General features: G+C 41.3%; 1 protein-coding gene and 1 long non-coding RNA gene across 2 annotated transcripts; both read right to left on the reverse strand.

The window, feature by feature from the left end:
- Positions 1 to 4450: 4450 nt before the first annotated feature.
- APOBEC1 (apolipoprotein B mRNA editing enzyme catalytic subunit 1) lies at positions 4451 to 10535 on the reverse strand. Its single transcript, XM_083855008.1, has 5 exons — positions 10503 to 10535; positions 9020 to 9047; positions 8247 to 8635; positions 6964 to 7085; positions 4451 to 4642 (listed from the first exon to the last, which is right to left on the reverse strand). The coding sequence occupies exons 1-5, from the start codon at positions 10522 to 10524 to the stop codon at positions 4616 to 4618; spliced, it is 588 nt and encodes a 195-aa protein (XP_083711134.1). The 5' UTR covers positions 10525 to 10535; the 3' UTR covers positions 4451 to 4615.
- Positions 10536 to 17726: 7191 nt separating this feature from the next.
- Positions 17727 to 26843, reverse strand: LOC310923866. The gene is made up of 4 exons (XR_014592708.1): positions 26139 to 26843; positions 21475 to 21866; positions 20814 to 20929; positions 17727 to 19336 (listed from the first exon to the last, which is right to left on the reverse strand). It is a non-coding gene; the product is annotated as an uncharacterized lncRNA (long non-coding RNA).
- Between the last annotated feature and the right edge of the window lie 1046 nt (positions 26844 to 27889).

Raw genomic sequence — 27889 nt, forward strand, 5'->3', positions numbered from 1 at the left:
GTGCACATTATTTATATAAATAAAGGTCTTACAAACAAGCATCTGGTTTTGTCATTTTTGTGGTATCGTGGGTGAAAGAGGTAAATTGGACACAGAGGATTGACATGTCTTCTCTTCTGATGTCTGGAGGCACAACCTGGAAATATTAAACTGTCTTCATACTTTTACTTGTAGCTTTGAATTTATTGACAATGTCACCCAGCATATCATGGCCGATTAATTGTTTGGGTACTTTGGAAATACTACCAAAAATCTCTGAAGTTATTTGAGATGCTTTGTTCATTGATGGCCAGCCTATTGTGCCCATTCATGATTCATAATTGGCTGCACTGGATACAGAAGGGCTGACCCAATATGCTTCACAAAACAAGAAGAGAAGTTGTATAAAGAGCCTTTGTCTTTCAAAAACTTCATATTTTTGGTATTGGCCTGTACAACAGCATTGTCCTTCTCAGTGAAATTGTTAGAAAAAAATAGCATTTTCTTAAAAAGGAGTTGAGATACCGGCTTTTACTTAAATTCTGACTAATGCTTCAGCAGGAGTTGAAGATACTTGTTGAAACATGCCAACAGGTGACATTGTACAGGAGAAGAAAAAAATGCAATCAGTAAATGCAAAGAATCACAAACTACATTAAGAATACATCTGATGTTTAGATTCTTCTGAACATAAATCAGATTAAGGTCAGAGTGGACTCTAGAATTAATCCATGTGATCCAGCTATAGGAATTTAGCTCTTTTGCACACGAGATTGCTTTAACTGCACTTTTTCTGTTCACAAATACCAATTCATAGTTTGTTACAAGATATTCTTTAATTTGGCTTTCTAAATTAATTCAATCTTGAATGCTTTAGGTTTCTCTGCCAAGAATAACTTCCTGGAGGGGTTACTGTTATGCAGTGACATTACTTTTTTAACCTAAGATATTTTTTTTACTTTGTAGACCATGCATATCGTGAACATTTCATTACTGATGACATATTTTTGAGGACCACTTATCTTTACAGCCTTATGGAGATTGTGGGTGTGCTACTCTAGGTGTCTCTCCCCTTTATATGCACCTGGGCAAAAGCTAAGCTCTCAAGGGGACTGTGGCAAATATACCTTTGGTCCCAGCTGCGTGAGCTGTGAGAAATGGGGACTTGTGATTTCTGGGAGGGCATTTCCTCCCCAGACTGTGGGAAACAGCCAGAGCAGGGGCCTTGGTGCTGGCTGAAAACCCCAGTCTCACTTGATCAACACTCCATGGTTTACAGCAATGAACAAGGCACAGGCACATCCAGGTAGCTGCAGAGGATCAGTCCTTGATAACAGAGGAAACAGGACAAAGAGAGTGGGATGGAGACTGGTGTGGACAGCTGGGCATGGCTGCCATCTCCTGGTGCAGGGAGATGTCTGGCACCCTGCTGAGGATGTTGCCTTGAAGGGATGTTGATCCATGCTGCAAACAGCTCCCAAAGCCTGTCTCTCAACAACCCCCAGAACGTGTCCACTGAAGAGCAGGACACTGACATCATTCCCACAGCTGCACACAGCGTTGCTCCAGGTCAGTACACGGTGTCCTTGGAGTTTGCAATAATAAGAAACAGATTACCATAAACAATGCAAAGACACACTCCAGACCCTTGAAAACAAAAGCATGTCTTCTCCCTCCTTACTTTCTCTTCCTCTCCTGCATGCTGGTACTTGGAAATCAGGATAGAAAAGGATTTCAGGGTCATGGAATCTGGTCCCTTGCTTGCCCCTTTAGGGGGTTTTCAGCCTAGATGTATTTGTGTCCAGCATTGTCTTTGAGTACGTTTTTCTACTCTCCCTGGTGCTGACCCTTTAGCGTCCCTGTGAGCAGAATGTCGTTATTTCATCACATATGTATTAAATATTCACAGTGATGGAAGTCAGATTTGGTTCACAAAAGAAACATGAAGAGATTTGGCAGAGAAGAGACCCCTTGTTCAGACAACGTGAGCAATGATGAGCAGAGCCTCTGTCAGGGAAGGAGAACGTGGGTTGCTGCAAGAGCAGAGGTCATAGTGGATGAGGAGGCACCAAAGGGTGGCAACTATTCTGGAGGCTGCCTTTGGCTTTCAAACCTCTCACACCCTTCTGTCTTAGGCAGGTTTCCCCTCGGGCTTCCAAACCCACATCAAATATGGCTAAAACTCCACTGCCGTTGCTGCTGCTGCACCCAATTTCCACCACAGGGAGGGTTATCAAGTTTGAGCCAGCCAACAAGAGCAAGAGAGGCTGCTGCTTGGTGTAAAGTAGTTTATTACATGGCTATATCAGTCTCACAAAGGTCAGAGTGTTACAGTCCATGCCATTATGCAAAAAGCTTTCCAGCATAGAGTCCCCATGTCCCAAGCAGAAGCAGCAGCAGCAGCAGTGGTCCCCATACAATGCATTATATTCATAAATCATCCAATCAGCTATAAACACAATGTCACTATAACACAATGTCAGCTATAAACACTATTACTGTCTTTTTGGGCCTAGCCTGGTCTAACACAGTTGTGCAACAATGGCTATCATTTTTTACACAAGGGCTACGCATATAGCCTATCTATTCTGTCTAGCAATGCCAGCAATGCTGTGTTATATTTATATTATGTCTAGGATGTAGTTCACTTCGTAAAAGGCAATGATATTGAACTTTAAACTGGACTTTAGGGCTTTTCTATTAATTAATATAGTCTCTTTATTTGCTTAAGGCACTTAAGGCATATTTTCACTTACCTAAAATTAAAACTTACATTTCCACTTCATGTCTGTGTGACTTTATGTATCTCAGTTTCTTTGAGGGTTTCAAACCAACCCTTGCATTCCTTTCTGCCTCTAAGCCTTTGTGCACCGGGTCCTGGGAGATTTCTATCTGGTTTCCAACAGAAGGGGGTTGATGTCTCCTCACTACAACTTTGTCATTAATTCAGCTCAAGAGCTATCCTACTCTACAAGCTGGCACAATGTTTCTACCAGTCCAGAGGGCCAGAAGAAGAGAGCAGATCAGCTGCCTTCTGTGGTTACCTTTAAAGGTACCAGTGTGGTAGACCCACCTCTAAGCCCTCACATGCCAGTAGGGGCACAGGAGGGATACAGCAGATTGCAAATTCACTCTGGCAGATAAAACTAGTGTGAAAAAACTTCACTAGGCTGACTTGGAACTGGCAAGTTTCCAAAGAGACCAAAGAAAGTTTGTTCTCCTGCATTCAGTGGGAAAGAGTTGTGCCCTGGACATGAATGGTTATAGACCCCGCTGTACTAAACTGCATGTTGATCAAGTGATTTGACTGCTCCCTAAGGAAACAAAGAGTAAACACTATGATGTCCAGAAAGAGGGCATGTGACATCCAGTATCATCCCCCATGCACAGGGGGAAGAAAACTTTATCTGTGCTACACATTGCTTGGAGTGGTTTTATTTGACTAACATAGGAGACACTCCCCAGCCAGCTGTGCTCAGCCTTGGATACACTCTCATACTGTGGGGACTGGAGCTGCTTCCTCAGCCTGCAGCTTTTCTGGCCATCTCGATGGTCTGCTAAACATCTGGAGATTTTGGCATGGCCAAAGGATGCTATAAGCATTAATAAACTGGAAGAGATAGGCACGGTTCCCAGCAACCCCTGCCTTGTTCTTCAAGTTATCACTTGTGAGTGTAATGGATCCCTATGCAATCCCTATGTGCATCAGCACATTCCCCAGTGGGATCACACATGCCTCCTGCTTGATGAGGCTGGAAATCATGACACATGGAGCTCCCCACATGATCCATTCTGATGATCTACATTATTTGCTGTTCAAATTCAAAACTGCTTCAAGACCCAACACACCTGTACCTCCTTTTTGCCTTCTGCCAGTAGAGAGAGCTCAGAGCTTTCAATATCTCCTACTTTACCATTCCACTCCATGTTTCCAACTGGAAAAGCAGAGACTTTTTACTTTGTTTCCCCAGTTTGCAATGAACAGCTATGTCTCCAGAGTGTAGAGTTACACAGGAGAGTTGTACCAAGGAGCTGAACAAGAAAAGCAAAGTTTCCATAGTATTGACATCTTCCATTTTATTACGCTGGTTTTGCAGTCATAAAAAAAGATTACACTCATAAACAAAACCTTAAAATTAAGTATTATTACAGTATTGAATAAATAGCATGTAATATTTTCAAGCATGATATATTTTCTGAGACACAAATACACGTAGCCATAAAAGTGATCTACATAAGAAATTCTGAAAGCAAGAATGCATGGCTGATTACTTCTTTGGAACAGATCAGAGCATGAAAAATTTTACGTGCTGGCCTCTCAAGAGGGGACTTGCATAATCTGATTGCAGAATCAGCAGATGTGGAAGGCCTGATTATGGGGCATGGTGTCCATCCCCACTGGACTCTCATGAAGCTCTGTAAAGACCAGAGTGCCTGGCTGCATCATCTGAACTTCCTGATGGCTTCTCATGTGCTCAACACTTAGCAATGCCCAGCCCCTGATAAGAGTTTTCTATGGGGGCAGCAAGAAACTTATCAAGTCTACAGAAGAAAAGACTGCCAGGGTCTGGCTTTTCTGGTCTTATACTGATGCACAAACTGAGCTTGAAAGCATGGTGATGGTGCTCATTAGCATTCAGTTTGATGGAAGTGGAGGAAGCCCCTAGGAAGAAGGAAGAAAAAAAAAAGTTAAAAATTATATACCAAAATCTTAAGCTATCTCTTCAGCATGATAGAGAATTTAAAAATAAAACATCTACTCCAGGAGATCACTCTGATCCTCCTTCAGTGTGTTAGATAATCTCCCTCAGGATACATTTCTCCAGACAACAGGGTAGCACCTCATAATTTACTGTGCCATGTACACCACTCCTAGAAACACAGACCATTTAGAAACAGGAGCATTTAAAAGGTGACAACTTGCACGGCTGAATGCAGGGAAAGTAGAGTTGGATCCTGTGAAAGGCAAATTTTTGGGATGGCTAGAAAGGTCCCCCCAGAAGTTTCTAGTACCACACGATGTTTGCAGCATGGCTAACTCCAAGACTGGATCTGGCAGCTCAGAGGAAACTTCTCAGTGTCTCCAGGGATGGAGGTGACTGCCTCTCTGGGTTCCAGTACAGCACCATTGCCAGGAGAGACTTTTTCCTTCTATCCTGTTGGCATTTCCCTCATTTCTGCTTGTGTGTGTTACCTTGTTTTCTCTCTGTGCATCACTGAGGAGAGTTTGGCTGTGTCGTTTCTGCCTTTATGTAGTGGAAAACTGCAGTTTTCCCACTTAGCCACCTTCTCCATAGGTCTAGAAAAGCCTGTTTGCTCAGCCACTTCTTGTAGGACAAGTGCCCCAGCCTCCTGCCCTTTGCAGTGGTATTCCACCAAATCCCCTCTGGTTCCTCAGGGTCTTTATTCTGCCAGGGTTGCCAGGGCTTGATGACACAGTGTGTATTTCTTTGGCGCATATGCCTGGAACTCACTCACTCACCTCATTACACCTCTGCATTATTAGTAAAATGGGGCAGGGTGCTCAAAAGGGCTGAGCAGACAGACATTCCCATTCCTTCTGTGGAGGGTTGGTAGTTAGTCAGAGCTATTGGTGATGGGCCCCATTCACCTTCATTTTGGGGGGTGGCTTTTGTTTAGCTGAGACAGCAGAGAAGTTGAGCAAGTGCCTGACTTCCACCAGGCTTCCCAGCTTGGAGGACTCTGCAGAAATCATCAAGGTTGCCTGGTTGGGACAGGCAATTTGTTAGCTGGCTCTTTAAAACCAAGACCTGAAGGGCAGATTCCCCTTGTACTGCTGCACGGGGAGCTGTGCTGAGTCGGCAGCAGTTTGTCAGCACTCAGGAGCATTTAGCAGACAGCTCTGCTCAGCTCCCGGCAGGCATCGCACCATGCACTTGATTGTGCGTAAGCTGCTAAATTATTTAATCATCTCAGGCATTAGGAGACTCAGGAAGGCTGAAAGCCAAGGGGAAAATGTCTCCTAAACCATTACATTGCATAAAGTACTTTGTTAGATCAGCTGATTGACTGGATATTGCTACAGACTGTGTATCCTGTCACCTGAATGTCTTACTCGACAAGAAATGGAAAAGTCAGGTCTTGAGGTACTGAAAGTCCTATGCAGTGTTTGGGGTGGATGGAAATGAAATGAAATGTAATGTGTACCTATTCCTCAGCCAGAAATAAAAAAAAGGCATTCATAGCATCCTACAAGCAGGTTAGTTTTGTGTGTGTGACTCTAAGTTCCTGCCAGCAGTTTTGTTCATCCCTTTCTCCATCTCCTGCCACCCATTCTGCACAGAGGGACCAGCTCAAGCACGAACTGCCTTGCCCCACAAAGGGTGGCTGAGCCCCACAGTTAACTCCAGTCCTGGTCTTCACTCCTGTTCAGAAGACCACTTCCTCTTTCTCAGTAGGGTATCAGGCCATACAAATAATTTCTGCAGTTTATGGATCGCAAGAGAAAGGGAAAGTCGAACTTGGTCTGCTTTCTTATCTTCTATTATCTTACACTAGTACTAATCCTGACGGTAAATCCACCCATCTGGGTTTTTGAACTTGCTCAGAACTTAACTAAAATCCATAGCCCTGTCCTGAGAGGCGAAAAGAGAATACTTGAATCATGTATGATTGGAGAGCTGAAGGAGCTTTTGGGGTCAAATAGCTCTGGTAAACTGCAAGCTAACAATCTGGTAGCTGATTCATGCAAAGGATTGAAATAATGTATCCTCTCCTCAGTTAAAATCTGAGAGTATTGCTAAATCTCTTCTCCGCTCCTGACCACAAATGCACAATGTAGCAGCATGGTCCTGTGGCAATTTCTTGCCTGCTTGGCTCTCTGCTTATGCAGCATCAAACCCATGCTTATTTTTCCTACAATCATTTCTGCTAACACCATTGCTGGGATCATCCAAACCTCCTTTTCCTTGGATTTCTTGCATTTATTTTTGCTCTTGGTGTTTTCTTCAGGTGTCTACTAACCAAAAAGATATGAAAGAGTTCTCTGTGATACAGAAATGAGTATACAGTGATGTTCTGGTTCTGGGGCTGGTAATATTCTCCAGGTTGGTGTGCAACAAAATTTCTCCAGCAGTAACTGTAATCTAAGAAAAGAGATACCCAGTCACTCTTGATGAAAGGATGCCCAGTTCTTTCTTCATTAACATGACAGTGAGTGATTTGTTTCTCAGTAAGAATACAGTAAAGGACAAAGATATTCATACAAAGAGTACACAAATAACTACACAAATAAATTAGAGGAAAGGGGAACCAAAACTCTACAGAGTAACAATATGTCTAAAAATGAATTGCCAGAGAGAGAAATTGATCATTGTGGTGGCTTGGGCAACCCTTATCGCAAATAGCACACTCTGGCATAAAGCCAAGAGAGAGGGAATCAGCAAGTGGCAGGAGCGAAAAGGGAAGTGGGACATGCAGTCAGAGCTGGCCAGGCTCTCCTTTTGGCAGCCTTGTGCTGGAGAACACAGCTTTGATAAGACAAGTTGCTTCAGTCATGAATCTGCCTGACTTATCCCAATGATCAGGGAAAACCTGGAAGGAACACTCCAACATTTAGCAGTTTCATATTGATCTTAGCATTGATAGGATGGCCAGGGCTTCTGTTAATGCTCTGGTGCTATAATCCCAGAGACAGTACCCCCAATACAAGCAATGTCCTTTAAGATTACATTTGACCTGGTGAGTTTTGTAGCTCCACACTCCAGTGGTAAGTATCCACACAGGTGTGTGAGGTTCATCTTTTCAAATACACATTCTTTTTTGTGAGCTGCTTGTCTGGACTGTTTTTGCAGCCAAACATCACCAGGCAAGCAAGATACACAAACAAAAAGGCACACGTGCAAGACACATCTTCTGTGATGCATCATCTGAAAGTCTCCTTTAGACAAGTTTTCTTCTCTTCTCCAGCTACCAAGGGAAGCCAATTACTTGATGCAGCTGGCAAGCTGATCTGCATGTGTGTTCTAGGAGGGACAGGTTCTGTCTTGCCCAGGACTTTACACTGAATATAAAGGAAATGCAGATAGCGAGAGAAACCTCCAACCTTCCATGTTCAGATTTGGCAAGAGGAAATGACCATTTCCTCTCCTGCTGTTCTGGACTGAGGAAGAAATAAGGCAGAAGAGGGCAACATTTTTGCACTCCCTAGTCCTCTCCAAAGCCAGTCATCACCCCTGTTACAAACTAAGAATGCACATAATCCCAGAACTTTCAATACACATTTAGACCAAGACTAGCTGGGTTACCTCCAAGATTCATGAAATGTATCTTGACTCCATTCGTTATCAGGCTGCGGAGACCTTGTCGGTTATGGATATTCTGGTGCTTGAACAGCTTGGCTGCATATATTTCCAAGGTCACATTAGGGTGTGACCTCAGGAACTCCAGAATCTTTTCGGAGCAGTTTCCACAGGGACTAGTTGAAAGGAACCAGGTGATGAAGCACTGAGCTTTTGGCTTGGCATTGAAACAATTTTCCAAGAAGTTGACTTCGGCATGTTGCTCAGGATTGTTTGAGCACCAGTTCCTCCAGATGGCACCTCTCCTCCACCGGATTTCATACAGCAGGTACACCACCGATGGATGGTGGTTAGGCGAATAATTTCTTTGGAAGTCTTCTGGCTGTAACTTCCACCTGAAGAAGAGTACCAGCAGTACTGTGATCCCAGCACTTCAATGCTGTTTGGTCCCACTGTGCACTGCCTGCTCTCAATATCAGCCAGGACTCCCACTCCCAGCTTTTCCCATCAGAAATACACAGCTTGAAGAATGTTGCGATTTAGCAATCTAAGTCTGGAATTTGATGAAAACTTGAGAACACCCTCAGCACCTCCTTGAGAGCTGTTGGGTGGGTAAGGAACCCTGTCACCACTCAGAGATCAGCACCAGTCAAAGCAGTAAGGCAACTGGAAAGGAAGTTGGAGGAAAGGGATAGTAAGAATAAAACAAAGCACAAGGCTGTCTCTGGAAATTGCCATGTAGCTCAGGCAGCAGTGAGTGACAGAGCTACATCTCTTACCCCTGGTTGTTCTCTCTGGGTGAGGGACCTGTGTAGAAAGAATTTGTGAGTCACTGAGGACAGCAGGTCAGAAAACAAAATTTTCTCTGCACTTTCTTTCCAGACCCCTTTCAGTCTGTACACTCCCTGCCAAGTCTCTTTTCTCTAAAAGGGCTCAATAAGTAATCACAGCACAGCAGGATAGGCACTCTGGGATGCAGGAGATGCAGACTCCTACCTGGAAGTTGAACTTGATGATTGTTTGAACTATGCTGTACATAAACCCTTGCTCAGTTTAGCACATTATGGTTGATTGTGTAAACACTCAAGTTTAAATTCCTTGATTTCAGCAGTACTGCATCTGTTTTTCCCTGACTAATCAAAGAGCAGAATCAAATGTCTTATCCCTTTAAATCTCCCAAACCACTTCCACAAGACAGGCAAATATTGAGCCATTTTCTCATTGGTATTCATAATCTTGGCAATCTAGACAAAAACATTTCCACAAATTACTTCCCATCTCTACGTAATCCGTAACTTTCTAAAAATCTAAAAAAATATCAGTGCCAAGGAAAAAAATAATGGTACAGAACGGAGTGTAACAGATACATACAGGGTGGCAACGCAGACCTGCCTGATTATGCACATTTTATCTTCCATGGTGGCAAGCAACTTTGACCCCATGACTTATTCATCCCTTCCCAGCTGAGGGTCTAGAGGAAAACAGTTGCAGCTGATCAAGGCTACTTATTTATTTTGTACAAATCCATCAATAGAAAACTTAAGGACCTGGGAACTGTAATTTTATTTGATAAAATAATTAATTTCATTTTTTAAAAATTTAAGTGTTTATAAAATATAAAGAATTAATTATATTTTTAGGTTTTATGTATCATACATAATATAGATTTATAGAAATATATAGAAATATAGAAATATAGAAATATAGAAATAAAGATTTCTGTTTAAATTTACTTAGAATTAAGATACTAAACACATTTTTCTGCAGCTTAGCTCTTGAAGATGAGAAATTATGAATTATCCAGAGTAAAATTATGCTTTAACAGGAAGAAAATAGTTTTCCACATCAACAGAGACATGATCAACTCCTTGCACAGCCTTATCGCCCTGATTCTTTAAGAAGAATATTCTAGTTATATATCACAATGAAAATAAAATAGATGGATACATAAGTTAACTACATTGCTCCATTCTTAAATGCCTTTGAGATCTCTTTTCACATAAAAAGTTATTTTGGGTTTTTAGTTCTTCCTGCCATACCAAGGTTAACAAAATTATATTAATATTTTGAAGCTAGACCTAAGACTCAAGATATGGTAATGTATTCAAAGACATAAACCACAAATCCACATCTGTCTCCTGTGTATCCTCGTGCCAACAAAACACATTTGTTTCTGCACTCCAGTCCTTTAGGTACAACTACAGTAAATATCTACACTTGAACATGGAGAAATAGGCTTGCCTTTCACATAAATGTACTTACTTCTGGCATTGACAGCAGCCATGGGTGTTTCTGGATTCGTGTGTTGCTTCCTGGGACACTGTTGCGCTTTTATTAGTCTTACATTAGTTTCAGTTTCTATTCCTGAATCAGAATACTCATCTTAGTTTCTAGTGAGAAGCTTTCCTCTGACTGATACACCCCAAAATGGCTTGTAGAGGAAAGGAACTACAAAAGAATTCTTCACATGGCTCTGGTAGAATCAGTCTCTGTCCCTTACAGTTTTTTTTCTGATTTCGTGACACAATTACTTTTGAACTGATGCACGATGTAGAGATTGCCCTCCTTGGTGCCAAGCCAGGTGTGGAACTTTAAAGCTAAGGGAGTGCTTTATTTGTATTCTCAGCAGGAAGGTCTCAGTATTCTATTGTCAAAAAGTATTCACTTTCCTGCCAAGGCAGAAAAAACCCAGAAATGTACATGTATGGTGGAGTTCAGAGGGAGTAGGGATTCAGGCACTGGCAGGACTCTCTGTCAAGGAGAAAACTGGCTGTGGCAGGTCATCAGGCAGTGCCAACACAGAGTCTGCCCCCTGGGCCACTTCTCCTGCAAGGTCACACCTCACTTCTCAGCACAGAATTGTTACCTAGAAGTTGCATTATTTCCTACCACAGAAGAATGAAGGTGAGCAACTCAAACACTCAGAGATTGTTGAAACAAAAATGTGATGACTAATACGGTTTTGAGTTCCTGGGTGTGATTCTCAGTGAGACCAGGAATGCTTTGGTGCTGTAGCACTGCCTTCACTGCCCTGTCCTTACAGTACATATTTACAAATAAGCAGGTTTGGATTAGCCTTAGAGACCATTAGTCTGCAAGGAATGGCTTGATTAGCAGCAGTAGTTCCTGACTGTTATAAATGGGGTAGCCAGATTAATAATCAAAAGTAAATTTTATTTTGCTACAAGCAGCGATTGCGGAAAGCCACAATAAAAAGTACAACACTGATCCCGGGATCGGTGTTGGGTGAACCTGTGTCCAGCCTCTATCGCACCGAACCTTCCAGTTCACAAATCTGCCACTGAGGGGCTGGTTTATATACAGTTTATTCCCCCTAAGGTGGGGTTCTTCGTCCTCTTTTGCTCAGTTCGCATATTCATGCGTCTTCTTTTCTGAGTTTGGTTTTCTGAAACTGTTTTCTGGGCAGGGAGGAGAGCTTGATTGGATTTTACAGGAATTCAGCATTGGGATGCACACCGTTGATGACTCTGATTGTCTTATCCCAGATGCATATCAGGTATCAATCACCAGGGTATAGCCCGACCCAGCCCTGGTAACTATCCATCTCTGATGAAGCCACTCTTTTCTGTTGTAAATTCGTATTTTCCTCGGTGCCACCTGTACTTCACAGTTGCAAATCAGTCTTTCCCAGTAGCCCCTTCTGAGTTTCCAATTTTAGATTCTTTAATTTCCAAGCATGAATTACTTTATATGTATATCATATATAACACTGACAAAAACCCATTAATGTGCCACAGAAAGTGGAGAAAGAAAAATGTCCAAGCAAAGAATCAGCAATGCAACATTTTCAGGTGTGTCCAGTGTTATAAATGCAAAGGCAAATTTCAGGTTAATAAATGACAATTTATTAATAACAGAATATTGAGCACCTGAAAAAGAGAAAAACCACAATAATAGGAAATTGTCAGCGCGCGCTGGGTGGATAGAGGTCCGCACCGATGTGCCAGACGCCCTAGTCCACGCCAGTGCAGCTCTCAGTCCACCGTTTTATAGGAATTTTCTGCCCTTAGGCAGTCCAGGTGTCCAAGGTGGGTTGAATAGTCCGGATTTCTTTTCGATGGCCCTCCCGGACCTCATTAAGTCTAGTTGTCTCATTCCGGGAAGGCTCCTTTCTTATGTCAATTCCAAAAGTCCGTCTTATGTTGATTTCATTCCGCTTGTGGCACCAGAAGGTTGGTGAAATTGGCATCGTCGTCAGGAAGGAATTTCTCCTTGCCTTGGCGAGGAAGTGATTCTTATCAGGGTTGGCCAGTGTCTTTTGTCTAAGTTGATGACCTTCGTCCTGTCTTTGCAACTGAGATTAGCAGGCTGAGAGAGAACGGTTACCCTTCTATTGGATTTTACAATTTTACTTTAGCTTTGTTTCATTATACATCGAATTATTATTTTATACACGAATTTTTACCCTATTTTTATCACATCCAGGAAGCTGAATGTGCTGCATGAGATGGAGGAAAGCCAAAAGGAAAAAAAAATTGGAAATATTGGTCTGTTAGCCTAATGTGAGAAGATGAATCTGTTATAAATACATATTATAATATTGGCTTTTCACAAATATTAAAATGGGTGCTATATGTATAATGTTAAAGTAACTTTGTTATAAAGATATAATTTTTATTTCTGCTATTAACTAAACTTAGACACATCCGTGAAATAGCTGATCTATAGTTATGCTTGTGGTAATTGAGCTGCCTACTTGATTGAGATAACATCCAATGGACACATGATGAGGGCCCTGCTACTGAAATGCCAACTATCAGCACCCCCCATCTGAAGAAAGTATGGACCAAAACTCAAGCTGGGGGTGATAAAAAGAATGGACTAAAACCACAGCCAAGAAATGTGCACGCTCTAAAAAGGCAGGCCCAAGGAGGAACCATGCTCAACAGTTCTTGGAACGTGTGAACTAGTTTGGGGAAAAGTTTAAATATGCATAGTTGTTTATGAACATGCAATAGGCAGACGCAATAGAAGAGGTATGTAAAGGGTGTCTCCAAAACAGCAGGTGTGCTCTTCGCTGAATGCCAAGCACCCAGCCATTAAAATTTGCTTTATTATCTTTGTCTCCTATTGTCCTTTATTAAACTTCTAACTTTTACCAGGAGAGTGAAACCTTGTTTTTCACAAATCCCTTCCAAATTCAGTAATTGCTTTAACCCTAATAAAATCAGGAAGACAAGGTTGCCACGCAAGTGAAATTTCATACTTCTAGATGAAGTTGCACATTCTGTTTATGAGGACCACACTTTATTGAGTCCAAAGGGAGATTATGACCTCCAGAAGGATCATACAACTAGGTGGGGAACCTGTTCCTTGGTTTTTATGAGCAACCAGCAGTAATCCAGTATCCCTTTAAATTGCTATGTGCCTGCAGCAAGGGTTATCTGTATAGGTGGAGTCTTGTATTACTCAAACAACTGTGGCAAATTTTTTTATTTTACTTCTCATGCAGTCAATTATGTCCCCTTACAGAAGCTGCTTAAGGTAATGTGAATGAGAAATGTGGAGGTGGTTCATGATGCTGAGCTATTGGAGCATCTGAATATACCTCAACCACTCCAGCAAAAGGAGGGTTTTTTTAATAACCACCACCCTCACATGCATGCCTCATGAACCTGGATGCATTTTAGAGAAATATACACAGCAAAGGGTACATAGAATGGTGGACAGACATTTACTCATGCCTCCTTTAACACCAGATTCCTTAGACCTTCATGAGAATATTCCCTTTGGTGGTAGAGCCATGCTGTGTACATGACCAGATTCATAAAATAAGGTAGAAGCTTCACATTTTCTTCAGAACATTTTACAAAGGGCCTCCAGGATGCGTACTAAGTGATAGAGAGGTGGACAGAGCATCAGGGAGCTAGGTCCCTTCAGATGTTTCCCTGGAAAAAGATTGCAGCAAAATAGGTCTGCAGCATGACTCTTACAGAGGTGTTGTCTGCCAATGTACCACTCCCTTTTCTGGTAAAAAATTTGGACTGAGACAGAGTCCTAGAAGTGGAAATATATGGAAGCAGGTTAGAGAAGAAAGAGGAGCACAAAAGGAAACTTAAATCAGACATCAAAGAAGACAAAAAGGGTCAAGGCTTGAATCAGCGAAGATCCCAATCTGCAAATCTCTGAGGATTTTACAGGTACTGAGCTTTTTATTCTCTGGCTGAATGATCTATTGGAAAGAAGTGAGAATTCAAGTAGAATTCTGGTAGCGAAGAGAAAGGTTAAATTTAAATGTGACAAAAGCCTGGGGCTTATGCCACAGAGGCTTAAGTCTCAATCTCCACTTACAGGCTGTCTCCTGGACTTAATTTGAAATAGTAAATCCTGTGTTAGTTTAAGTGTTCTGCTGCTGACACATTTGACAGTAAAAGGAAAATCCATTGTATGTTTACTTGGATTTAACAGAGTTTTCTCAATAGGTATCTATATTTTTCATGGAAAGAAAAACCACACAGAACCTTTTGAGATTTATTCTGTGACCTCCATATTTTAAAAAGGCTAAAATGTGTTTATTAATGAACCTGTAGGTATGAATTCACACTCATGAAGATATTTACCGATATTTACATATATGTGTATGCACAATAATGCAACAACGCATATAAAAACAAGCTTGTAGATACACAAACACACCTCCTTGGCAGCATATTACTTTGCAACTCTGATAAGCACACCCACCCATGGCTCCTTTATCTCTCCCAATACCTTTGCTTTCATTTCCTCTGCAGGCTGCACAGCGTCACCATACTTTACTGAGACTCTTGTTCAGCCTCCATATGTGGAAACCGAAACATAAGAGATTAAGATAACTGGTGCCACCCTGCCACTGCTGGGTGAGCTTTATGAGACTGACTCTGAACAGTGAAGTGGAATGGCAGCCAGCCACAAGGATGTGCAGGCAGAGGTCTGACCCAGGCAAAGTGAAAAATAATTGGCTAGTGGAAAGGACTTATCTGCATGCTTACTTCGGTAACAAAACATCCTGATATCCTTGTAATATAATTCTTTCACATTAACTGGTGAGGTTGTAGAAATCAAAGAATTTCCCAGCTCATTAAAGATACTTCAGTGTAACTGAAGAGGAGTCAGTGTGAAAATAAAAAGCTGCAAATGAACATATCTGTATTTTTGAATGTTTTTCTACTCTAAGCAGTCCTTCTACAGTGTTCTCACACTACCTTGTGTCACAGAAGTTCTATATATTTATCTTTCTGATTTTGCTTCATTTCTACATCTTTGTGTCAATGCACATGCCTTGTAAAGCACAAAGCAGAACAATAAGTGCCCCAAACTCTGTGGGGATTAGTGTCCATGCTCTGCTTGAGAGCCTGAGTCATCACACAAGAGGAGAGTTTTAAATATGAGGGGGACCACATAACCAGGTGGACTTCACTTGAGAGAAAGCAATGATTTTCTATAGGTTGTACCAAGGAGAGTGTTCAGACCAGCTCTAGGAACTTTCAGTTCTGAGATTTTCTTTTCCAAGCACTCAGCTTGGATTGCTCAATGCCAACAATATATTGGGTTAAATTCTCCCCAAAATTCACCTTGAAGATGTAGCTGTCATGGGAGGAAAAACCTCCATCAAAAGCAGGAAACATTCACCAGGACCAGGCACTACAACCATTGGGCACCATCAAGGATGGAGTTAATTTTCTTCATTGCAATCCATACTAAACTTATTAGCTCCTGGGCCATCTGTGGGCAGTGTGTCAGTGGAAGCCACAAGTGAGCGTGGTCAAGATAACCAATTTTTTTTTTAAGTCCTCAGGGCCCCAAGAGGTACAGACCATAATAACCATCTTAATTTTTTATTGTGAAAACAAGTTGGGGTTCTTCCTTGCTCATGACCTTGGAATGTCACAAATTTGCTTTGGCCAAAAGCTGGTTATGATGTGAATGGGCTGAGTGTGGTAAGAGAAGGCCAACAGGGCAGTGTAAACAAGAACTAAGGAAAATGAGCCTTGGCACAGACAGGGCATCAACAACCACCCCCAAAGTTGCTGGGAAGGTTATACTGTGATATCCTTTGTTTGGCAGCCTGTGCCAACAACTAGTTACATTGGAGACTAAACAGGGAACACTTGGTCCACTTTATAAATTTCGGCCAGTAGTTTCACATTGTCTGTGTTTCTCTTTACCACCTCCCCCCCATAATAACTTGTGTGATCAGTTTTCTCTGCCTCTTTAAAAACACCTTAAAACACAAGGGGTTCCCATCTAGTGGCCCAGTTCCAGGAGGGACTCACAAATAAAAATAATTACTTACTTCTTTTACCTATCTGAGTGGAGATGCTCAAATGCAATGACGATGGGTACTGTAATTATCATTCCACAGTCACACCTCTTGGTGGATGGAGGATATGATTCTGGTGAATGGAGCATCTGTGAATTTTTGAAGCTGCATTTTAAAATCAAGTGCTGCTGCCAGTTACATGTTAGAGCTCCCACTGAAAGAGTGGAAAATCCTCTAGGTTAGCACAGTCTTTCTAATGCAGACTAGTGTTTTAGTGATCACTGATGAGACATTATTACAGCCAGAACTGACACTTACTGTGATTAGTTGATCAGTTTAAAACAGAGAAAAGTACTTATTTACATGGCTAACTATAAGCTTCAGTAAGCTGTGGACACAGATGGCAGGACAGGATGAAACTAGGTCCATATATGGACACTAAAGGTGAGATGCAGGGTTCCCAAGTGCAGTCATTGTGGGTATTGAGGTAGTGGGACAGGATCATGACAAACCACAGCTGGTGGCCAGGATTGCCTGCTGTGAAAAACAACCCCTCTGTCACTGCTAGATACAGTGTCTGGACTCTGCTTTCTGCCCTGATGGGGCATTTTCATGGTTTTAAGTCCACCTCTGTTCTTCTTAAATGATGAGGTAGGAAACAAGGCTATCTGAGGGGACAGCAAGTCTCCAGAGACAATCCTTTTGGCATCCCAACCATCTCCTGCCAGATGATGAGCCCTGGGACCCCAGGAGCCCTGTGTTGGAAGACCACAACTGAGGGGATGATAAATTTGATGACAACCTCGAATTGGAGTTCAAGAGTTGCTGCTCCAGATGGATGCACATAAATCTGTGGGGGGGCTGATGGGATTTGTCCCAAGGTACTGAAGGAGCTGATCAATATCATCACAGGACCTAGGATGATTTTTCAATGGTCTTAGAAGTCTGAAAAGGTTCCAGTTCAAGTGGAAGATGACAGTGTTGTTCCAATGTTTCAAGAATGGTAAGAAGGAAGATGCTCATAATTACAGGCCTATCTGTCTCACTTCAGTGACTGGTAAAGCTATGAAGAGGGTTATTCTGAGACACAATTATCAAGTCCTGAGAGGGATGTCCTGCACCACCTACTCTGAGGTAGCTAACATTTGGGATAGCCTTGGGCTAAATTAAGGCACAACACCACCAAGAGATCAAATTGGAAAGATTTATTTATATAGGCTGCAGCAATTATAACCATATGATAGGTTCAACAGCCTGTAGCAGCAACAATTTAAACCTTTCTGAACAACATGTGGTAGCAAAAATCTGAGCAATCTATGGCAACAGTGACCTAAACTTTAAAGCAGAGGAAGAAAGGAAGAAGGAAAGACAGAAAAACAGAGGTAGAGCAAAAAAATACCTGTCCTTGTCCAGTTTCTAATACAGTAAGGTAAATATATCTTTCACCAAAGAAAGGAGACATATCATATTGCTAATAGGACTTCTTTAGAGAGCATATACAAATATAACCTTTGGTTGGAAGCTTCATCTAGAGGTCAACTTTGGCTCAAGGCCTGTTTTTCAGGCCTCAGTCAGGGTCTGTTGTTCAGGTCTCAGTACTTCACCTTCAGGATAAAATGTCCAGCACACAACTAGATAAGTCCATAGGGCTCTGGGTGAGTAGTTGGCTGATGGCTCAAAAAGTTACAATCAATGGGTTTACATCAGGCTGGTCACTGGTCACCACTGGGGTTCCTTGGGGCTCATTTTTACAGGCAGTGATCTTCCATGTTCTTATAAATCATCTATATGGAGGAACCAAAATTAAGTAATCTTGCCAATGACACTAAACTAGGAGGATTTGTGGATTCTCTCAAGAGTAAAGAGGCCCTGCAGAGAGATGTGGATACGAAAGAGGTGAGCAGTCACCAACTGTATGAAATATTACAAGAGCAAGTGCTGGATTCTCCACTTGGGACCAGGTAATCCTGAAATTTATCTACTCCTGAAACCGGTGACCAGTGATAGGACTGGTGTAAACGGAATGAAGCTGCATTAGTGGATGTTCAGCTTGGACATTAGGAACAGCTCACCTTCACTCAGAAGGTGGTTGGTCACAGGAACAGGCTCTCCAGGGAAGCACTGATACCATCAGGCCTGTCAGAGGTAAGGAGCTCACTCCTCTTAACTTTTTAAGAGTTTTAATAAATGGTAATAAAGGGATAATCATAGAGCCTGGCAAATTCGGTACACACCCACTTCTTCAGTCTGCAGTCTTTTATACCATTACAGTTGTATTATTTACTTAAATGATTTAGCAAATTTATCTTGAGCTTGTTGACCACAGTCTTGCTTTAGATTTTTGCAGCATTTGCATAATTTAATAACTGCAGACATCAACAGTCTAGGGTGGTCTTTTGATGATCTTCTGATGCCACTTTAAGCTTGGTACTTTTCTTTTATGATCTTCTGCTCTCCGCTTATGCTATCTTGGATATACACTTTGCAATAATAATCATATCTTAAAATACACCTTTCACAAGCCCACTTACACCTTGTGAAAACTTTACTTCTCCTTTTACGTTCCCCACAAGTGATTATGAATTTTACTATACTTATAAGCAAATTGATACTTACACTAATTATCTAAAAACTATTAAAACTTTATAATTAAAACAAATAAATTTTAGCAAAAGCCAACTACTACATGACCTGTTTATAACCTGGATGATGCTTTTAGTCATGTTGTTAAGCTTTAGGCAGTCCTGTGAGGAGAAGGGAGTTGGACTTAATGATCCTTTTAGGTCCCTTTCAACTTGAGATATTCTGTGATTCTTTGATTCTATAAACGATGATCCTGAAAGAGAAGTAGAAAATGACATTTAAATCCTCCAACTGCTTTGTGATTTGAAACAGACATAGCAGAAGCAGTCTATTAGTTGTAGTAGCCCAAGATGTTACTTTTCCACATATACCATATAAAACATAACCAATGACCCAGATAGTCACAGATTTCTTTCACTCTCATTCACTAAAAATAGCATTTGTCAGAAAATTCTAATACATTGAAATCAAATGCTGAATCACTTATACTAGTTTTGCTAGATTTTTTTTTTAAATACAGTCCTTCCCAGCCAAAGATTTGGACCTATTCATCCAAGCAAAGTCTCTTGTCTTCAAGAACACAAACTTTCAGTGTGTTGTTGAACACACTCTTTTCTCTCCTGCCTATCAGGAGGTCTGGCACAAAACAAAAACAAAGACTGAATTTTCCCAGGGTACAGACATTCTGTTTTGAACAGCTCTTCTCATCTCACAGAAACTGTACCCTTCCAACCAGTCACAGAAGTTACTGAATGGAATCTAGAAGGGACTTTAATGAAGTAGGCAGAGGCCCAGTGAATGGGGGGTGTCAGACCACTGCAGACATGGAGAGAAAGGGGCTGAGTAGTACCACTTGGCAAACTGAAACCCATGCTCAGATACAAGTTAAAAGGGAATATGGTGGAGGGTTTCTGAGATGAAACTAGAGTTCCAGGTAAAAATCAAGGAATTTCCCACCCTGGAACCCAAAGGAGAAAAACTGCACTCATAGCTTTTCCTTCATCATATTGTTGCCTTTTTCAACCTAAAAATGAAACCTGAGATAATTTTAGTATAAGAGGTAATATAAAAGTGGATTTTTATTTGGAGGCCTCCAGGGACAGTTATGGAGAATATCCACAAAAGCCTCCCATGCAAGGTGAATATAGTTTTGACTACTTTTAGGAAATTATCCTAATTGATAAAAAGCACCAATTAGGAGGACAAGCAGTGATGCAACTCCCCCCCAAGTCAAGCTCCTTCTCTGGAGCTCCCCCCTTGGTACTAGCTGTATTTATTTATAAAAATGTTTCTCAAAGACCTTGTTCTCAACCTTGGTTCCCAGAAAGAACCATGATAGGATAAGGGCCTTGTATCCCCCAAGGCTTGGAATTTGTTTTGTCTTCCTGCCTAGGGAAAAAGCACGGAAAAGTACTGAGAAAACAAGCTAGAATAAAATAATAGGCTACAGAGCTCCAAACTTAAGTGCAAAGAATACAGAGAACATAAAAAGGCAAAAACCAAGATGGCATCAATATGATGGAAAAATATCCACAGCACTTCTCTCCCAGTGGGACAGGACAGTTCCCATTACGTTAGTACATTGCTTTTTTCAAAAGCCTGCTGCAGGACTCTAAAGTCCAACTAGAGCTACATGTGAACAAAGATTTCTTTCCTGCTCTTTACAACTCAGTTGCCCTAGACTGCAAATCATTTAATGTGATTCCCTCTGTCTCTCAGAGTGTACTGACCTCAAGGATGTTTCTGAGGATTAAACGATATTTCCGTATCGCTGGTTCAAATTTGTCAGGCAAGAAACCATAACAGACACCTCCTTGTATAAAGGTCTCCACACAGGAATAATAGTCTGGAGAAACAAAAGCAAGATAATTAATCTGAGTTTGTACAGATACCAGAGAAGCTCAGGAAACAAGACTTTCTAAGCTCTTCCTTGTGTCCATATCACAGAGACAGCTTGGCCAAGGATAGGTCAGCTGATGCATGCTGTCCACTCCATATTTGGAACCACTGCCATTCACTCTGGGTAATATTTTTTTCCCCTCCTTTGAGGAGCTCTTCAGCCAGCCTGATCCCTGCAACTGCATTTATTCCCTTAGGACAAGGGAGAAGGACCATATCTCCCATTCCCTCAGGATAAGGATGCTATCTCTGAACAAAGGAGATTTTTTCCTTCAGACCTGGTTGCTAAGGGTCCTGCCCCTCTTCTCCTGCACTATTTAAACATCTGTTTTTGGGGATGCCACTCTCATTCACTGCATGGTGTTGGCTTTGCCCCCAAAGAAGCTGAGTGGGACATGAGGTACCACAGAAGCAAACCCGTATCCGATTCCCCCATGCACAAAGTTCACCAGCTCACCCCTCCCCAGTCCCACAAAGCATGGGAAACCTTGCCTTCTTCTTCCATGACTCGAATAGTTACTCTCTGCGCCTCGTGAAGTTCCCTCAGGCCTCTTTGGTTTTGTTCAAATTCAGAGTAGTAGACCCGTGCTACATGTATGTTTATGTTCACATTGGGATGCCTCTTCAGGAAATCCTGTATTTTATTGCAGCAGCTCCAACAGGGGCTCCAGGACAGGTACCAGGTGATGTCACAGGAACCGTAGCTCCTTGGCTCAAAAACTTCCTGCAGGAAGTACGCTTCTACATGGGAAACGTCATTTCTGATCCAGTGTATCCAAGACCTCTCATTCCCATTCCACCGCAGCTCGCACAGTAGGTATGTCTCAACTGGATACTGGCGCGGATCAAATTGTTTTTTTAATGCCCTCCTAGATATATACATGCTGAAACAGAAGAGAAACTTCAAGGAATCGCTGGTTACAACTCCGTTTTCAGTAGTACTCCAGTACATTAAAAAGGGGGAGGGTGGAGGAAATCAGAGAAGAGCTGAGAAGGGCAAAGCACGAGACAGCAACACAAGAAAAATGGAGAGGCAGGCACCAGGCAGGATAAAGGAATTAAAGAAACCAAACCTTGAACAGCTAATCACCCCCTCATCTACAGCTGGATGTGGAATTTTCACTGCCTCCCCCCTCCCTATGCCTGTCCTCTTCTCCATCAGTGGGAGTGTTTCTAACAGGTCTCTATATTTTTTGTGTGTCAGGCATTTTTACAAGGCTCCCCTTTCAATGTAGGGAGCTGTTGTGAATTTTGTAAAAAACTAATACAAAAAAAAAAAAGAAAAAAAAAAGAAAATAAATGCACTGAGACACTATGAAGTTGAATATTTTTCCTTATTGTATTCTCTTGCTGTTTGTACTTTCATAAGGATTAGCACAGTCAGCACCATTCAACATGAAAGAAGAAAGAAGTGCTCTATGCAGAAAGATGCAACTCCCAGGATGAATATTTTCTGAGTTCAGAAAGGACCTCTAAATATTGTCTGTTAAGGACCTACACAAAGACTGCCAGTAGTCTTGAATATATATTTTATACTCAGCAATTATCCATAATACATAAATAATGAACTCTCCAGAGGCACTTTGTGGCCTTTGTACAATTATCTTATATAGAGATTTATATGAGAATGCACTTCAGATATATGTTTTTCCAAATTAGAATAATTCAGAGTAATTCTAGCAGACAACTGATGAGATTCTGAAGAGAGAAGCTGTTGCATCGTGTGGCAACAGTGATCATCGTGCCCAGGGAGGACACAGCTGCCGGCAGAGAAACAGATGAGACAAGGCTCTTTTATTAAGCACGAGAGTTCTTTTTACTTTCCCCCACCACCCTGAGCTGGAGAGGGAGGAGAAGGCAAAGAGAGAGAGAGTGAGAGAGTAAAGAGGCAAGAGAGGTGGCAGGGGTAAGAGAGGTAAGGAAAGTGGGCCAGGAAAGAGAGGCAAGGCAAGAGAGGTAAGGTAAGAGAGATCTGGCAGGTAAGAGAGGTAAGAGACCAAGGACCTTGTTACAATACAAATTATATCTCCTTTTGTGTTGAATATTCTAATTTACAGTGACCAACCCGCACGAGATACAAAACCTATAAACTTTGCATACAGCCTATGAGAACTACTATATTACCATATCATCCTATATTCTAAACTCTGAAGACTTTTCTTATCTACCTTTTCCCTGATACCTTGCCGGGGTGGAGAGGGGCTACATCCTTGGGTCCTTTTGTTTTCTATCCCTCAACCTATCTCCAGTTAATTACTGTCTCCTGCCTGCCATGATCACATCTCAAAGCTGGCTTTCATCTCTATTTCACTCATAGGTTTTATATTTTTAGTATTTCTTGCCAGGCAATCATATTTGTAAGCTTTTCCTGCCTCATCTTTCCCAACAAGAAGCAATAAGCCTGTAAATTGTTTTATAGATTAGTACTCATTAGTAATAAAAACCAACAAACAAAAACCCAAACCAACAAACAAAATGCCTAACAAAAAAACCACAAATAAGGAAGCAAACAAACAAACAAAGTCACAAACCCCCAGTTTGAACTAGGGACAAATGAAATCTTACAGAAAAACTAACTGTCCCATACTCTATATCTGCAGGACTTCTCACCTATGCAAAAAAGCATCTCATTTATCGGAGTTAGACAGAAGGCTTTGTCTTCTTACCCTGTCTTCTTCATCCCAGCCTCCTACACATTAAAATACATATGCACACAAACCAGTTTATAAACCACAGGGTGTGTCTCTCTTTATCTTCTCTATGTAAACTCCATTTATTTAAACCAAAGAAACCACACATGCAGATTTCTCGATCAGACTTTCTATTGAATTTATGTAAATGCAATAACAAATATAAATGCCACCAAATGTTTAATGCTGGTACAAGAATAACTATTCTATTAGACGTGATTCCTTTAGTAGGTCGTTAAAAAAACTACTGATAGAAAACTGAAGCACAGACAATTTTTATGCTTTCTCATTCGAGATGTTAAAAAAGATGTACTTATTCTATTTATATTACATTACTTAGAAGTTTATGTCTATTAGCTTAAATTTCTGTAAAACTCAATTTTTAGGGGACATATATCTAATAATATAATTATATCTTCACGATAAATATATGAAATATGTGACTGGTAGACGTCCAGCAAAGAAAATAAATTTAACTCCCAATATTCAAGCCAAATCAGTTCATCTAATTTTTACTGAAGGTACCTTTAAGGTTTTGGAAAGCAATGTCACGACACATTACAGAGATCTGATTTGTTCAAAGGTATCTGTAGATGTTCCCATCTGATTATAACACACAAACAAGTTAAAACTTCCAAGTCTTATTCAAACAAGTCTTAAGCACCTTCTTGTCTGTGTTTTGACCATAAAATATTGCACTTTGGACAAGCTATTGCAGTGGGTGTCCTGTGCATATTTTCAGGGACATAAAGCTATTTCTTTAGAACAATCCTGAAATACACTAATCTCCAAGATATAGACACCTTAGGGAGGTGTTAAGCTCAGTAAAATTCATGGCATAATCAACTTAATGTAATATGACCAAGAGTCTGCATTCTTATTAATATTTGCTACAGCTATAACTTGCTATTTTTAAATAGTAGATTAATGAAAATTTAAATAACAAACATTACCAGAAGGAGAAATTTTAAAACCATGAAAGAACATCCACACACTACGGAATAAAAACAGAAAGGCAGCGTTCATTTTTCTCCCCAAGTCAGGTAAGAGAATACTGAAAGTAAATTGTGAGTTTACAGATACATTGCCTAAATTCATGCAATCACCTCAACTCTTTTTAAAAATTTTTATAGTTATCACCAACTGTTCTTCCTGTTCAGCATTTTTATGCATGGTACATGTATACACATAGAGACTAACTAAAAAAAAATAATAATAATAAAAAAAAATCCCATAACAGCTATTGATACAAATCTGAGACAAATTTCATAGTTAGCAAATAATTAAAGATCTAAAAAAGAAAACGTTATTGTTTATCTTTCTAAATTTGGTTCATCAATCTCATAGAGGTGAATTTGGAATCCTTTCAGAATCTGAGAACTGCAGAGAAACGCACTGTAAAGTGTGATTAATAATTTGAAAGGTGGATTGTACACCAAAATGTTTAGAGGAATTAGGGCAGAAAATGGCAGAGGGATGACAGGCAATGTAACTGTCTCCTAGGCTTTATTTTCTCTTTTATTAACATGCAGTGGCTACATAAATGTGCATTAAACCTTGAAGATATATTGACTGATTACAAAATATATTTTAAAATGTGTTATTTATATATTTATTTTTAAATGTGTTATTTATATATTTCCTATTGTATGGTCCCATCATCCATAACTTGAACAGGAATGCAATGAGATTATTTTAAAATGTACTAATTTTACAAAACCAGCTCCTAATACGAATATCTCTCTTATTAAAACTGTGTAATAAACCGCATCATTATAGATATTTAATAATTTTCCTTCCTTCCTCTAGCATTTTTTTTTATTAGAAACTATTTAAAACTCTGCTCATCGCAAGACAGTAATAATTCCAATTTCTAAAAATACACGAGCACAAATTTGTCAAAACTTCTTTAATCCTCGCTTTTACCCCTGGCTAACGCTTTGCACAACCGAGGCACTACTTTACTAAACTTTGCATTAAAACTTCCCCCTCCACGGGACAGGAGATGGTGTGAGACACTTTATTTGGGGTGATACAAGCTGTCCCAAGACCTCGAAAGTGCCATGGAGCAAGGGAGAGGCATTTCCAGCTGCCCAGCGTTGGGGCGAGCCCTTCCCGCCTTATTCCCTCCCCAGCATCCCCATCCATCATCCCTGGCCTTTGGTCAGTCCCTGCTCCTCCTCAGTGGTTTATGGCTCCCGGAGAGCTGCTAAACCAGCGGGGATTTCCCCGGCAGGCTCAGAGCCCAGTGCAGCCCCTGGCCCACTGCAGAGACCCAAGGGACAAAGGTCCCGCTGCCCCCAGCCCTGCCCAGCCCTTCCCCAGGCAAGGCAGAGACTCTGCACAGACAAACCCCAAAGCCTTTCCCCGGGGCTGCAAACCCAGGGCTGCCCTTGGGCTCAAGCAGCAGCGACAACACAAGAGCTGAAGCTGGAGTGGTTTTTTCAGATCAGCAATCTCTTTTACCCTCTCAGCCCTCTTCTGCACATGGCTTCTCCTCTCCCGGTGGACTTTCCTGGTGCTGTCCTCCTTCCTGCCCTGCAGATGGGCTCCAGGCACGGCCAAACACACGGCAGCCCCCGGGCTGGGCTGGGACAGGGTGAGAAAAAAGGAAACAGGAACACTTCGCCGGGCCACAAGTGGTGCCTCTGAATGACGTCTCCAAACACGCCTGCCCCCAGCAGGGCTCGCTGCTCTGTCCTCGCACCTTATCTCAGCTGCGGGAGGGGGGGGCGTTGACACAGGTTTCCAGGTTAAAAAAAATAATAATAATAAAAAAAAAAAACAATAAAAAAAAAACACACACAAAAAATAAAAAACACAAAAAAAAACCAAACCCACAAAAAAAAAAAAAAAAACCCATAAACAACAACAACAACAAAAAAAAACCCCCCACACACACAAAATAAAAACACAAAAAACCCACAAAAAACCCACAAAAAACCTCACAAAAAAACCCATCAAAAAAAAAACCATCCAAAAAAAAAAAAAAAAAAAAAAAACAAAAACAAAAACAAAACCAACCACACTTAATGATTGAGCCACCTCTTTGAAGCCTCCAAGCCTCCTTCTAAATTCCAAAGGGATGATAAGGCTTCCTTGGCAGAAAAAAAAAGTGATTTATTGTTCTGTGTATTCCCTCCTCCAAAGGTCATGGCTGTTCTGTGCAGCACACAGACCTTCCCTGCAGCACCTGAAGCTCAGCTGTGTCTATGCACGGTGGTTCTGCCTTGTGTGCTGCCTATCCTTTCTTTGCAACCTCGTCAAAGATGAAGTGCTCACAAACACCACTGTAAAGAAGAAGAAGAAGTTGACTCAGCCAATATATCAAGTGTTATATATGTGATGTATGTATAAAGTAATTTGTGCTTAGAAATTAAAGAATCTAATATTGCAGGCTGCGACCAGGGAAGGCTGATTTGCCACATTTGCACCGAGCAGTCCGGATGGGTTTGTCACCAGGGCTGGGTGGGCCACCCCTGGGTGACTGGCACCCGATATGCATCTGGGATAAGACAATCAGAGCCATCAGGAGTGTGCATCCCAATGGCGACTTCTGGGAAATCCAATCAAGCTCTGCTCCCTGTCCGGAAAGCAGCCTCAGAAAACCAAACTCAGAAAAGAAGACACATGAATATGCGAACTGAGCAAAAGAGGACAAAGAACCCCGCCTTAGGGGGAATAACCTGTATATAAACCAGCCCCTCAGTGGCAGATTTGTGAACTGGAAGGTTCTGGCGATAGAGGCCGGACACAGGTTCACCCAACACCTATCTCTGGACTGGTGTTGTCCTTTTTATTGTGGCTTTCCGCAATCGCTGCTTGTAGCGAAATAAAATTGACTTTTGATTATTAATCTGGCTACCTCGTTTATAACATCAAGCAAAAATCAATGTATCAATTTATTAATTCATTAATTCAAATGGTAAGGTGTAAGCAAAGCAGCACACTGGGTACAGTGGGGGTTTCCCCTCCAGCTGCAAATCAGCCACTGATTTTTGATGGTATTTATTGAGCATCTTCATAAGCACTTCACAGCAGGTTTGTTTTTTTTTTTTTTTTTTTTTTTTTTGTGTGTGGTTTTCTCCTAGTTTCTATTTCTGAAGTCCGATTTCTATACCCCATTGTGATCAATTCCTATTGGTGCTGTACAATTTCTATACCCCAGGGTTGTAAATTAGTGATGGTGATGTCCAGTTTCCCTTTTTCAAAATCAT

This window comes from Zosterops lateralis, assembly GCF_965231275.1.
Source record: "Zosterops lateralis genome assembly, chromosome: 2".
Lineage (NCBI taxonomy): Eukaryota > Metazoa > Chordata > Aves > Passeriformes > Zosteropidae > Zosterops > Zosterops lateralis.

Excerpts from the sequence above, each read along its gene's own strand:
- APOBEC1 (XM_083855008.1), bottom strand. The coding sequence starts at position 10,524 with ATGGCTGCTGTCAATGCCAGAA. Across the intron at positions 9,048-10,502 it reads GGCTGCTGTCAATGCCAGAA|GTCCCTCACCCAGAGAGAAC; the intron begins GTAAGTACATTT and ends CTTTCTACACAG. Across the intron at positions 8,636-9,019 it reads CCCAGAGAGAACAACCAGGG|GTGGAAGTTACAGCCAGAAG; the intron begins GTAAGAGATGTA and ends ACTCTTCTTCAG.